The sequence below is a fragment of the Solanum pennellii genome, chromosome 3 (assembly GCF_001406875.1).
Source record: "Solanum pennellii chromosome 3, SPENNV200".
Classification (NCBI taxonomy): Eukaryota; Viridiplantae; Streptophyta; class Magnoliopsida; order Solanales; family Solanaceae; genus Solanum; species Solanum pennellii.
This window is the reverse complement of record NC_028639.1, coordinates 72636276-72650304: the sequence shown is the minus strand read 5'-3', so window position 1 is coordinate 72650304 and position 14029 is coordinate 72636276. Positions and strand designations below refer to the sequence as shown.

Genomic DNA, 14029 nt, shown 5'->3' with positions numbered 1-14029 from the left:
TTTACTATTCCAGGACTATACAGTTTTGTTTCCTATGGTATGAAAATGGGTTCAACTGAAACTAATATTTTACATTCATTCCTCAAAACAACAGACTTTTTAATCAAAAGAACATCAATTTATACAAACAAGTGGTATCTGAGCTAGATAAAGCTGATCACTAACCTGGGAATGCCACGGCTCAAGTCAGTGATCGCTATATGATAAGTTTAAATTCCTGGGCAGAATCACATAAACATAGTAGTGCAGATAATAACGTGTTTAAATGCACCTTTATAAAGATATGTGTAAAAAAATTCTATAACTACAGCGCCGATAAACACAGTTCGACAGAAAAAAGCTCATTACACATTCTTCCTTGCAACGATACAGCAGAAACTATAAGCAAATTAGTAGCACAGGGAAATATAAATTAGCACAATTAGTAGAATAAATACAAGATGAAAAGAATTTGTCAAAAGACGATCATCTTCTCCTCTCCTTTGAATTACAATTACAATGAAGGACAAGAGCGACAAACTTTTCAGTCACAAAGCCGAAGCCTCTTAAGAGTCTCTCACACTACAGTAGATACTCATTACATAACTTACGCCTAATGCTTAAAAGAAAAAACTAACAATCCCAATAGGAAGAGGACAATCTTTTGGCCTCTCTCTACTCTTTGGGTTTCTCCTTTTATTGTTTTTACGATCTCAACTTAACACTCATTCATCACCTCATAAACATATTCACAAACAAGATTTGAATGACCTATCATACATAATTCATGGTGACCCTCTTTCTTTCACTCTATATATACAAGACTAAAACAAATTTGGTTTGGTTTCTCATGTCTCCCCAAAAACCTCACTTTTTTAATATCTTTTTCTTTGTTGTAGTTATTTCCATAATCATCTCTGCAATATGATTTACCTAAGCTACAGCAGAGATGCTGCTGCAGCAGTTGAAGCCTTCAATCCTCACAGCAGCTGGCTTAATCCCAAACTTCACTGGAACACAGCCGCCTCCATTATTACGACCACAAGTCGAAGTAAAGGAGGGTGGTGGTGCAGGTGCTCCTTCTGGAATTGCTAGTATAGGAACAAAATTGTCGTTGCCAAATTGGGCATCCTGAATCAGGGGATTCGGAACCCTGCTGGGCGGAGACCCAAAAAAGAATGGTGGTGATGAATCCATCTCAAAATTGGTCATCTCCACATCATAGCTCCCCTGTTTACAGAAGAAAAAAAAAAATTATCAGCTGTAGTAGTTGAATTATAAACAGTTCACATCACAAACATATATCAATCTACCATTAGAAAAACTAAATCATCTATAATTTACCTTGGAGAGGATGATATCCAGAAGTTCAGTTCCGGCTTTCAACTCGCAACCCTCTGTTTGCTGATTACTGTAAGAGAAACACCAAAACCAATTAACAAAAGAAAAAAGAAGGGAGAAATTAAAACAGCAGATCAAAAAAAGGCATATAAACATACTTGATTTGCAGGAATCGAGAAGGTCTGATAGGTTCGTCGAAAAGCCCATTCCGGCGAGGTTTGGGGCAAACAAGACCATCAGAGACAGAGAAATCTCCCCCTCTAATTTCTCCAACTCCAACACAACCCATCAAGGTGTTTTGCTGATAACCGCATCTATTCATTTTTTTTTTCGATTTTGCACAACAGATCTAAAGGGCTGAAGCAATAAAGAAGAATACAGTGTATCAAAAACTTGAGATCTCTATGATCATAGCTATGAACATATATTGATATATATATGTTGGATATTACTATAAATAAAGATAATGGGGGAAATAGAAGGTGTAATTGGATAAGAAAGAGAAATACGTAAATGGAAAAGGGTATTTTACCTGTATGGTTGAGGAACTGATGGCGCCTGTGAAAGGGCGAAAATGGAGGAGAGAGATTTCAGGGGAACAAAGAGGATGACGAAGAAAGAGAGGTACTTCAGTAGTGTACATGAGTAATAAAGAGATGAAGCATTTTCAATTAAATTTAAAGAAATAATATATAAATATGCTTTGTAAGTTCGCTTTGAATCACATTTATGCCCTTTAATTTTAAGTGTGCAAAAATATAAACATAAACTTGTATAAAGTTGAATAAATAGACACAAATGTCCTACATATCATTTTTTATCCTACATAGGATTCACGTATTTATTTATTAAAAGTTGGATAGTTAAAGTATTTGTTTGTACATATGAAAGTTGGAGGTCAAAATTAAAATTTAAAATCAAATTTAAGATCTAATATATGTATTGTGCCAAATTTAAAATCGTACACTATATAACTCAATTAAAAATACCAATTAAACTATCTAGTTCAATTAGAGAAATATCACTCCCAACAAAAGTTTTTTACATTATGAAATATAGACAAATTCTCTTTGATAAATAATAACGCAAATAAACTATATCTAAAAAAATAAATATATAGAGGAAACTTTTATATAAATATAAGGAAAAATTACATGAATTAGTATCTTTTAATAAATAATTACTGATTTTAGTAATACTTTTTATTTATTACCATTTATTGTAATACTATGTTAATTCTGCAATATGAATTAAAAGTGAATTATGTATGTCATATATATGAATTATAATTGTTTTTTGAAATATATAATGTTTTTTTTGTAAGAATTTGACGCATTGTATTATAAGTGAATTAAAATTTGTGATAAACGTATTATCTATCATTAAAACTTGTATTATATGTGAATAAAAATAAATTATTCTTTGTATATGTATTAAACTTGTATTATAAATAAATTAAAAGTGATCAAGTGAAAAAAAAAATGTTATTGCTATAAATGGTAAATATTTTTTATTATAATATATTTATGTAAGTTTCCCCGAATATAAGTAATAACTTAGTTAAATAAGTCATTCGGAATGACTGAGTGGTTTGGAGGATGATTATCCATACAGACAACTCGAGATTAATCACCCCTCAATATTTTCTAAATCAAATCTATCACATAAAACTTATCTAATGTAATTTACATTCCCAGCGTAATTTGCAGACAAGCTATTACAGGGAACCCGATGCGCACAAATATTCACACACAAAAATAAAAGCTGTAATAAAAATTATAGCAATAACAAGTTATTTTGGTTCAAAACTTAGTCAAATAAACTCCATATAGTCAAAGATTTACATTTATAACTCAATATAAAAATATAAACCTAATAAAACAAACACATAAAAACAAAAGGCACAGTGAATTTGACCAAGTTGTTGACTGTCCGTCCGAAGGTCTAAATCAGGATTATATAGTAATCATCGTAGAATAAATGAATTGTTCCATTGCTGTCATTCTAAAGATGAATTGGTCAAATAATTTAATATTAAATTGAAGCATGCAGAAATTTTGATTTTAGTTTTCACCAAAATCTAAATTAAGATTATATTTTGATCAAGTTGTTAAAATTAGTCTAAAACTTACTCGTAAACTTTGAAATTAATCACAAATGTTCCACATGGCTCGAATTCAATATTTGTGTTAAAAATTTTACTTAACATATATAAATAATTAGACACCAAAGCTAATAACTTTTTAGCAATTTAAAACTTAAAAATTTAAAATTTTAATTAGCTCGATTTTTTTGCTTATGTTATTTATTTTGAATGAACTATCATTAATGAGCTAGCTTTTTACTTACAAATTCGACTCATTATATTTCTTGTTAGGAGCAAAAATGATCCAGGCAACCAACCATACAATTAAATGAATTCAGATCTTACAGAAATAAAATTGCAAAAAATTGTGGCAATGAAGAAAAGAGATTAAATAACAATCGAAAAAGGTGATGCCATGGCAGGTGAGCTTCTAACCTACCACCAACTATTTTGGGTTTAATAATTATTGTACACGGTTACTCCAACTTGTCCAAAATTAAATACTTTTTTACTTTCCTAATTTATGAATCACAGTATTTATTTTTAAAAATAATTATCTTACATCACATAAATCGATGATACAAATTAAGACAATGTTTTGTTTGACTGACATGTGTTAAGCTGCAACCTTTTACTTTTATTCAAGTGCACAATCTTCAGCTTTGATTTTCCTTTTAATTCAAGTAAGGCTGCCCTTGTCACTATCCTCACGTATCCATCTTTTTCCTTTAATCCATTTGCTTATATATACTTTCTTTTCGTTTAAATTTGATCGTTAAAGTATTAAAATAACATTTAGTCTTATAATTATATAGATTTTGTGAAAAGTTAAATTAAAAAATGCAGAAAAGAGTCTAAAATATTTTTAAAGTATTAGAAATGATACAATATTATATTCCATCCACTTATTGGCTTCAACATATCTTTGTCATCCACCTATTGCTTCCAAAATGCTCTTATCATCTACCTTTGGATTCAAAATTGATCACTTATTTAACGATTTTAAATTTAAATTATTTGAATATTTTTTTAATACATGGCTCTCAACTATTTGTTATAAGTTAACTTATTAATATAATTTATAGATCAATTTACTATCCACCATTACTAATTAAATCACACTTAGTTAATAAATTCGCCCGATTACTAATGCAACAACAGAATAACTACTGCCAATGAATGTTTCTAAAAATTTAAGGTGACAATGTCTATAGAAATAGATTGTCATACATTAAAGTCCTCAATCAAAACATATTATAATTCAATTGTCTAATTAAAAATTATCGATAAACTTAAAAATCTGACTATGTTCGTCTTAATTATTCATTCGTCTCAATTATGTGATGTTACTTAATTGATAACTTTTTTTAAAAAAGAATATATTAAAGTTTTATTTAAAACAAATAATAAATATTTATAAAATTATATGAAAAAAATGCATGAATTAATTCGGGATGTACTACTTCTTTACTTTTAATCATAAAATTTGTATTTCAAGTGTGAAAGAGAATCCTTCAAAGCGTCCTCCTAAAATAAGCGACTCAACCTAAATTTGATTGGGTTTCAATTTGGACTCGAATAATTTTGAATGTCATTTTTAGGAATATGTAATTCCGTCATGTTTTAGTAGTGTTTAGGGAGATTTTGATATTAAAATTGATTTATCAATTGGGTGGGGTTTAATTAGTAATGAGTGGGTAGTGGGTTGGTTTATAAATGATATTAATAAATTAAATTATATAGTTAAGCACCAAGTATTTAAAAAATATATTTAAATGGTTTAAATTGGAAATCGTTAAATAAGTGATCAATTTTAAACTCAAAGATGGATGACAGGGGTATTTTGGAGTCAATAGGTAGGTGAAAAGGGCATTTTAGAGCCAATAGGTGGATGGAGGGCAGTTTTGTACTATTTTCAATACTTTATGGATATTTTTGACCCTTTTTCGTAAAAATATCAAAAAAGAAAAGAAATAATTTTTTTAAAATAATTTTTTTAAAAAAATAGGACAGACAAATTTAAAGTGAGACAATAATTCACTTTTATCAAAATTGTTCATAAAATTCTTTTGTCATCCCCAGAGACCACATGCATATTTGAACTCACTTTAATTTCTACTATGCATGGGTCACCCACTTTTTTTTACAGTACTTATTTACAAAACAACAAGTTCATGAGGTATTAAACTAGCTAGAGTTTAAGAAATATACATGGTTAACGTAAATAAATTTTACACTATCAAATTATTTTTATCAGCTTATAATAGGTAACATATTTTATTTTTAATATTTTGAATCCTACATTTTAAGGGAAATCTACTTATAAATATCGATTCGATAGTGTGAAAAATTATTTAGTCAAACAATTAAAAAAAAACACTTAAACTCATTCAACTAATGTGTGCTGGGAAAAAAAGTGGTGAAGCATCTCTATGTAATTTGCCATCAGAAACTCTGACTTTGCTCATTTTGTCTTCACACCAATGCAATTGTTCATCATTCACTTCACTCATTCTTAATACTCTTGATACCACTTTTAAATCTATTAATCCCATCAATATATCCATTTCTTCTTCTTCTTTTAATCTCCTTTTTCCCAAGCTGCATTTTCCTGACCTACCAATATCCTTCACCCTTGTCTTTTTCTGCATATCAAGTAAGTCGCTCGTTAAAATATGATAGAGTATTTATAATCTTGAAAATAAAACAGATACGCGCCTTTTTGTTGACTTTCTTGAGTAAGAGGAGAAGTGTAGGGTCAGTAGAGGCTCTTTTGTTTCTCCTAAAGAAAGCTGTCATTAGTAATTGACAAGGATTCTCTTTGTCTGCTTTGAGGAATTTCATAAATGTTCTCATTGCTTCTTCCATTATCCCAAGAAATGAATCTGATGATATTCTCGACCATAATTCTTCTTGTCCCTTTTCCTCATCTGAATCTAGTCAAAATTTTGTTATTTTATTTCGAGATGGAGACAAAAAGAAGATCTAAATCACATACACTATTATATTTTATATGACAAGAAAAAAAAAGTTCACTATTACTAGTATATAGTTTTGCTTGCTGCAATCAATTTGTTTGTCTGATTTTAATTTAATATTGAGTAAAAAGAAAGTAAACGAGATGTTTAAATCGTGTGATCTTAAACTAATGATACATATTATGTATCAATATATCATTTCGTCTTGTGTTCTTAAATGTGTCACGAGGAAAATTGAAATTAAATAGTTGTCAAGAAAAGGAAAGACACATTCTTTTTTAAATGGACTAATAAGGAAGTAAGACGAACAAATTGAAATAGGAAGAGCATCATGTTAAGACAAACAAACTGAAAAAGGATGGAGTATCATAGTACATTAAGTCGAACAAATTGAAACAGAGGTAGTACATGTTTCGTAGGACACCTATCCGTGCTCGCTATAAAAATTATTCATAAAGTATTTCTAAATGACGATTAGTGGTATATAGAAGTTAAACTCGAAAAAGGGATAAACTAAATTACCTCTATATTCAGGAACTTGAAGCAACTTTGGAGCTAAACTTCTCATCCTAGCATAAACTTCAGGCCTCTTACCATGTTCATATGGTTCATTCTCAATGTATCTTTGTAAAAGCACTTGAAACTGTTGAAAATGTTGAGCTACATAAGCAGGACAACCTGGATCTTCTTCAAGACGCGAAGCTCTTAGGCTTTTGAAGTATTTGTAGTTCCAGCTCAGTGCTTCCCATGCTAAGCATACCTACAAGCATACACATATTCAGGATTTAAATTTGACGAGTTAAATATTAATATTTATTAAAATCTCATGTATATATTTATGTGTTGTGCGTGGGACAATACTGAATCCGCCTCTGCATGCTTACCTGTGCTACATACGCAGCCTCTAATTCATGATATGGATTGTGTCGAAATTCCGATGATTTCCTGTTTTTCACTGCCAATTTATGAACAATCCGGTCTGATATTGATCTTGGACATGATTGAATGGATCTTAGTGATTCTGAAGAAAAGAAAAGGAAGAATTTAGATAATATTGAAAAAATATATAATAAACTCTAAAAGTGTAGCGTTTAGATGCTTGTTGCACACTACAGTGCTACAGTTCAAGTCTCACTGTCACCCATTATGAAGAAAAATTTCTACGTGGTGTTACCGTAGAAATTGAATTTGAGTGGGCAAAGTTAGAAATTACCTGTTTCATGGAGTTTTTGTACACTGATTTTATCTAAAAACAACATTTCTTCATCATATTTTTGGAAGACAGTGTAAGATTCCCATTTGGGGCAACTTCTTCTTGAAGAAGACGAAAACGGATCTTCTTCTTCAGTACCCGAATCTTTAATGGAGCTTCTCCATTCAGAAGAACTCTTAGAAATGGATCCAACACTATAAGAATCCCCAAATATTTTATCAACATTATTATCCTCCTTTTTTCGGAATTCGAGTTTCTTGCTCTCTAACTTAGCTGGTGCATAAACCAAGAAATTGTCCTCTCTACGTAAATTTTTACTCTTCTTTACTTTCTTATCCTTCGTGAATTTCGTATAAAATTTCCCTGCATCAACAACAACATAAGGCCAAAGTTTAAATTAACACATTTTGACGATTACTCATTGTACGTAGTACGTACCATGATTATCCATCATGTTCAAATCGCATTTGTAAGTATCCGATTTGAGATTCTTCTCTTCAAAATCGTCGTCATCATCATCAGTATGAACAGATTCTGAAGCTACTGATGCATAAACAGAATCTCCTTCATCAGCAACTCTGCTATTTAAGTTATATTCAATTTTTTCACTTTCACCAAATGTGTGTGCTAGAAAATGTTTTTCCTCCCCTGTTTCAGCTTTGTTATGATAATTATATTCATTTTCTTCGTCTGAAAACTCAGCAAATTCATATCCATTAACTCGATTCCTGCAAAATCCACAATAATCTGTCATCATGGAGTTCAAAATATTCAAATTAAAACAAAAAAGGAGGGAAAATTTTGAAAAATAAGAAGTCATTCACACTTACTAATGAAGGAATGATTATTCCTCGAAAAGTTAAGGATTAAAAACTCCTTTTAGAAATATAATGGATTCTCTATCCAGACATGAGAAGGAACATATATTGACTATTGAAAACATAGAGATGATCACGAATAAAAACTTGTTATACGATACGATACATACCTCCAGAAAAATGGATTTCCACCAAGAAAGTAGAAGACTTTGCCAAGTAAAATAGAAGTGAAGTATGAGAAAATAAGGAAAAGTTGAAATGAACTTGAGACATTGTAGAATAGCCTTGCAATTGTTTCATTAGAACATTGCATTGTTTTCTTAAATTTGGTTGAAATTATGAATGTTTTCGAGTTTCTAATGATCCTCTTCTTTACTTAGGTAAAGCAAAAAATAACAAAGTGACACTAAATAATAAAAAGGTCGGTCCTTTAATTGCTTTCACAAATATCCTTGTTTGTCAAGATGGTCCTTTGCTTTTTTTTCAAGATCAATTATATATTCCATAATAAAAACACAAAAAATAATTTTTAAAAAGAAGAGACCAAAACCCAGCCACACGCATTTGTAACTTGCTCTTTACAAAAGAATTACTCCACTAGAATACTCTGGTGCAGGCAACATGGACGGAGCTAGGGTATTGGAAGGGAACCCTGTATCGAAAAATTAAACTATACATATCGCACCTCCATTAATTTCAATGATATTTATCATCACCAATAGATACCAGATAACTTTATCCACCAACACTAAAACATATAGTAAAAAATCACCTAGTATTTTTTTCTCGATTAGAATTTAAACCTGAAACGCTATTTACTCAATCATTATATCATCGATCACACTGATACAATATAAGAATGTTATTCTTTTCATTCTATATGAAGAAAGAGCCAGGACAATAGTTAAAAAATAGTACATTTTGAGGTTCTCATGTGGAGCACTTCTATTCTTACGATTAATTTAAGTTATACACATTTGACGATATATAAGGAGTAAAATTTAAACTTACTATAATAAGTAGTTTATATTATTTTCTATTATTGTTCATCTTAGTCTAAAAGTGTAAATAAGTTATATTGAATATATGGCCTATATTTTGTCTCTAACTTGGCCCCAAAGATTTGTCAGGATTACAAGTAGGATGTAGTAGTTCATTAGTGGGACAGCATCCTATCCTAATCGTGTTTAATGAACTTTTTAAGATCCTTAAAAAAACAAACCCTTGAAATTAACTAAATTTTGTGAAGTTAAAGCACTTGTGATGTATGAAAAATAAAGTAAAAATGTTTTTCAGTGCTTACAAAAATAAATAAATATGTATTCATGCTCTAAACTTGTATTTAACATGTATATCGTCGTCATATATAATTACTTTATAATCTATATATATACGGACTAAGAGAAATAGTGAATGCGTTGGCTATTTGTGTAAAGGTGAAAAAATGTTGCAGGACTATATGGTCAGTTTCCAATAGGATAGTGGGCTATTATATGGGCCATAAAACTACTGGGCCATGAAAGCCCAATTAAGTAGCAACCGTTTTCTTCTCTTGAAAAAAAAATGTAACATTCCCTTTCCGTCCTCCGGCTGAGAGTACGGTGGAAGAGGCTGAGAGCAATGGCCGGCGACGGTTTACCGTCGAATATGACTGGAATGTCTAAAATAGAGTTATACGATGTCATGTCTCAGATGAAGGTACTCATATATGTGTATGCGTGTAATAATCCATTCATAATTTTCGTTCGTGAAGATTAAATCAATTTCGATTGTTTTTCTTTTTGTTTGTTACTTATATTCTCTTCCTAGAGCTACCTGATGAAATTTTCTGTGAATTCTTATGTGTTCTTGTGTAGGTGCTGGTGGAACAGAACCAGCAACAAGCAAGGCAAATTCTCATCCAAAACCCTAGCTTGACTAAAACACTCTTTCAGGTCTTATTTTACTTTTTCGGCTGATGTTACTTGTTTGGTTTGCTTTTATATATAAATTGTGTAACTATTACTGTTACAAATGCTAAAATTAGGGTTTTAATTTCTCTAATTATTGGAATAGTGTAATTACACTGAGAAAGTGTGATTTGGTTTAGAACTTAAATTCGGATATTCGTGAGTGATGTGTTGGATCGTAAAGCTCAATATTTGAAAGTTGTATGCCTTACTATTTTGGAATTTTGATGTTTCATATAATTTTAACATTTAGAGAGGGCTGATGTAGTTGGTGAACTATCACTGTTTTATGTCTTAAAAGATAACTCTCCTCCACCTCTTGCATTCTCTCAAGATAGATTATGCATTGATTTTACTGTGATATGGATGATGTTTCAAGGAATTACTGTCTGTTTTGTATTATGAATCATCACAAGATTCCGTGGAAGATTGGGACTATTAGCTTTTACAATAGGAACGTTTCACATGAATTTGGAGGTTTCTTTGTTGACTTCTTATTCTCTGATGTGGGTTTTTACAATGATGTGTTTATTAGGCACAAATAATGCTTGGGATGGTGCAGCCCCCACAAGTGGTAAGTTGGTACACATATCATTTTGACCTAATGAAATATCTGTTTTCCACGTCTACAATTAAGTTATCATTCTCAAAAAAAAATGTGATGCAGTTCTAGATATTTACTTTTTTCTGCTTTTAGATACCAACCATCCAGCCAACAGGAGCATTGAGTACTCAGCCATCAGTACCTCAGCTTCCACAACCAATTGTTCAGACTACTCCATCGTTGCCAGGGCATATTGGCATTCAGGAGCAAACAAGAAAGCAGCAGCAGAATCAACCTGCTCCAACAGTGCCATCCGCTTCTCTTCCACCCTCGAACCTTCAATCCACATCCGTGCCATCTCATCCATTTCAGACAGTGCAGCAGCAGAAAGGACTTATTGGTGCTCAAGCCACACCAATCTCTTTACCACAAACCTCTCAAGTTCCTAATATGTCCCAGCTTCCTCGTCATTCTGCTCCACCGCTGCCATCTCATCTTCAACAACAGATGCATCCAGCATCCCCCAAGTTGGAGCAACCAATGCAAACTAGTGTAAACCAACACCTGGCTATGCAACCACAGCTACCACCACAAGTGAGACCATCAATGCAACCCTTCCCCCATCAAGTTCACCCTCACATGGGGCCCAATGCTGGTTATCCGCAATCTGGGGCAACTCAGCACCACCATTCACAACCTGCTTATCATGTAATTATTATGCCTTTAGTGAGTTTAAGGTTTACTTTTTCCATGTATAAGATGTAAATAATTCTTTTATCATTCAGCCTGCAATGAGGCCTCCAGCAAGCATGGGACCTTCTTTTCTACCGGGACAACCACCTGGTCAAAGTCAGCTTCCACCCCAGCCTCTATATCAGGTGCCTTAGTTTTTAAAAATCTTTGACTGACACTCTATGTTACCTTTGGCTGTTTCTTGCTCTACTAAATTTGGTTGATGTTAGTAGAGGCCATGGTTAAATTTAAGTGCCTCTTAATAGTTACCTTTTTTCAAATGCATGACTCCGTGCCAATTTTTCTGTTTAAGATTTTTCACAGCTATATTAAATACGCCAGTGTCATGATCATTCGTTATGTGGGATTATGAAGTAGGATAGGTCATAGGTATAGGGGTTTCTTAGTCTTGGCGAAAAAATATCTAATACGATCAGATGTATGGCTAGAATCCATCATAGTTTGCATTCTATGTTTGCTCACTTAGCACATGAATGATGCTTTGCTGTGGTACTGTTTTCTTTTGACAGATCTGGGTTACTGACTTTTTTTTTTACATACCAAATCATTCCTGTACCCTTGGTTCCTCCAGCCCAAACTAACGGTTCTATTTTGACTCTATTTTCATTTTCTTATTTGACTATCAAAATATTCTTAATTTATTTGATATATTTGGAACTAAATTTACTTGTACTTTTACCATGTATTTTCAAGGTTATACATCAATTTGCAATATTGTTCGGGTTGTTTCTTTTGTTTTGTACCTTCAATGTTTAAGTTTGATATTTTGTGTGACCATCTCATTTAAGCTTCTTAACTATGCCCCTTTTGGTTTGATTCACCAACACGTGGATATTATTTTTGCAAAAGGTGTTAGTTAGACTTGAACTAAGGACCTTTGGTTTTTCTGATACCATGTCAAATTGTAGTATAACCTCAAAAAAACGTTGTAAAAAAATACCTTGTCTAATTGTGTGAACACAGAATATAAAAGTTAAGGTTGTTACAGGTGGCACACTTTATATGCTTACTATCTTCAATAGAGTTTAAAACTTGACAAAGTATAACCTGACCATTCCCAACTCATCTTTCTGTAACATGATGTTCCCAACGACAATCTAATATGTTAGTTCTGGCAATGGTCCACAATGCGCGATAATTTTTGGTGTCTATTGCTCGAAAGAGAATTCTTAGCTCTTACTTGTTTTAGAATATATGGCAAGTACTATTATCATGGGATTTGACATGATGCTTTTGTATGTGCATAATCTAGATGGGAGGTTCACATTTGAGACCAGAATTCAATCAAGTTGGAAATTCAATGCAAGCAGATCGAGGATCTCCTTGGGTTCCCAGCTTACCAGAGAATACATCAGGAACACAGCTCCCAGGGCCACCATCATTCCCTGCACAGATGGGCCCGGGCAGTCAGCCTCCTAGAGCAGGAGCAGTAATATATCTTCAGTCCTATTGTTCACGTTTTTAGTTTAAGGACAGACTGTTGGTTTTACTTTTTGTTTCAGACAAAGAATAAGTTAATCTTGTTGATGTGCAGCTGTCCCCAGAGATGGAGCAGGCACTTCTTCAGCAAGTAAGGAGTCTGACCCCAGAACAGATTAACATGCTGCCTCCGGAGCAAAGGAATCAAGTGCTTCAGTTACAGCAAATGCTCCGTTAATCAGAAGCGAGTGCTGCAAAATACGGTTCTGCCAAGAAACTGAAATATCCTCATCTGGCTAATCGATTTTTCTATTTATCAATCACCATTGGGTAGATGGACAGTGCGCTCCTTGTTCAATGGTGTTTTTTTTCCCCTTTGTTAAGGTTATTTTTCCTTAGCTCAAGTCGGGTTGCCTGTCATGTTGCTAGCAAATCGTAAAGACTATAGGCGTCGATGGAGAGCTTCTTTGGTGCATATATATCCCATATTCTCCATCTGGATGCTCTCCACTTTCTTTTTTATGTACTGTCACTTATATGTATCATGTCACTGTATTAGAATAGCCTAATGCTCCTCAAATATGAGATTGTGAAACAGAATAGCCCCTTCCCTTAATCTTGTATCCAAAATTTCCAGACACATTTTGGTTTTGCAGATGCATCTTGTGAACAGTTTGCTGGACTTTGTGGAAGGTATAGTTGGATATTCATTTAGGGGGTGTTCTCTCTTATCACACTAGGTGTACACAATGATGTCAATTTTTTTTTTGGATATGCGATATTTATGTTCATTGAATTAGTATCAGACAGATTTGAGCAAAGCATGGACTCATGCAACAGTGGATGCTTCTTCATGGATTTCATTAGCCTCTCGTTACTCATATGAAAGTAAATAAAGATGCCCAATTTGTATTGTTCAGGCAGCCATGTTCCCAAAAATGCCTCTCTT

The 14029-nt window shown here is 32.5% G+C and overlaps 3 protein-coding genes across 4 annotated transcripts; 1 reads left to right on the top strand and 2 right to left on the bottom strand.

Annotated features, from left to right (window-relative positions):
• Positions 1–389: 389 nt before the first annotated feature.
• LOC107012443 lies at positions 390–1982 on the bottom strand. Its single transcript, XM_015212292.2, has 4 exons — positions 1853–1982; positions 1479–1677; positions 1324–1390; positions 390–1209 (listed from the first exon to the last, which is right to left on the bottom strand). Exons 2-4 carry the CDS (start codon positions 1640–1642, stop codon positions 913–915), a joined length of 528 nt encoding a protein of 175 aa, XP_015067778.1. The 5' UTR covers positions 1643–1677; positions 1853–1982; the 3' UTR covers positions 390–912.
• Positions 1983–5723: 3741 nt separating this feature from the next.
• On the bottom strand, positions 5724–8825 carry LOC107013922. Of its 2 annotated transcripts, none has more exons than XM_015213800.2 (7): positions 8586–8825; positions 8036–8325; positions 7598–7960; positions 7269–7405; positions 6907–7144; positions 6125–6342; positions 5724–6051 (listed from the first exon to the last, which is right to left on the bottom strand). In XM_015213800.2, the coding sequence occupies exons 1-7, from the start codon at positions 8726–8728 to the stop codon at positions 5797–5799; spliced, it is 1644 nt and encodes a 547-aa protein (XP_015069286.1). In that variant the 5' UTR covers positions 8729–8825; the 3' UTR covers positions 5724–5796. The 2 variants fall into 2 exon arrangements, with proteins under 2 accessions (XP_015069286.1, XP_027771280.1); XM_027915479.1 differs by having other exon boundaries at positions 6125–6336.
• Positions 8826–9953: 1128 nt separating this feature from the next.
• LOC107014209 (cleavage stimulating factor 64) lies at positions 9954–13814 on the top strand. The gene is made up of 7 exons (XM_015214058.2): positions 9954–10113; positions 10272–10349; positions 10900–10938; positions 11062–11616; positions 11694–11786; positions 12914–13090; positions 13196–13814. The coding sequence occupies exons 1-7, from the start codon at positions 10036–10038 to the stop codon at positions 13316–13318; spliced, it is 1143 nt and encodes a 380-aa protein (XP_015069544.1). The 5' UTR covers positions 9954–10035; the 3' UTR covers positions 13319–13814.
• The last annotated feature ends 215 nt before the right edge of the window (positions 13815–14029 follow it).

What these genes read in the sequence shown, in the direction of transcription:
- LOC107012443 (XM_015212292.2), bottom strand. Translation starts at nt 1,642, where the DNA reads ATGAATAGATGCGGTTATCAGCAAAACACCTTGATGGGTTGTGTTGGA. An exon ending in TCTCGATTCCTGCAAATCAA is followed by an intron (nt 1,391 to 1,478) that starts GTATGTTTATAT and finishes TTTCTCTTACAG; the next exon opens with TAATCAGCAAACAGAGGGTT. An exon ending in TGGATATCATCCTCTCCAAG is followed by an intron (nt 1,210 to 1,323) that starts GTAAATTATAGA and finishes TTCTGTAAACAG; the next exon opens with GGGAGCTATGATGTGGAGAT.
- LOC107013922 (XM_015213800.2), bottom strand. Translation starts at nt 8,728, where the DNA reads ATGCAATGTTCTAATGAAACAATTGCAAGGCTATTCTACAATGTCTCA. An exon ending in GGAAATCCATTTTTCTGGAG is followed by an intron (nt 8,326 to 8,585) that starts GTATGTATCGTA and finishes TGGATTTTGCAG; the next exon opens with GAATCGAGTTAATGGATATG. An exon ending in ACAAAAACTCCATGAAACAG is followed by an intron (nt 7,406 to 7,597) that starts GTAATTTCTAAC and finishes TCTTTTCTTCAG; the next exon opens with AATCACTAAGATCCATTCAA.
- LOC107014209 (XM_015214058.2), top strand. Translation starts at nt 10,036, where the DNA reads ATGGCCGGCGACGGTTTACCGTCGAATATGACTGGAATGTCTAAAATA. An exon ending in ATGTCATGTCTCAGATGAAG is followed by an intron (nt 10,114 to 10,271) that starts GTACTCATATAT and finishes GTTCTTGTGTAG; the next exon opens with GTGCTGGTGGAACAGAACCA. An exon ending in CACCCCAGCCTCTATATCAG is followed by an intron (nt 11,787 to 12,913) that starts GTGCCTTAGTTT and finishes TGCATAATCTAG; the next exon opens with ATGGGAGGTTCACATTTGAG.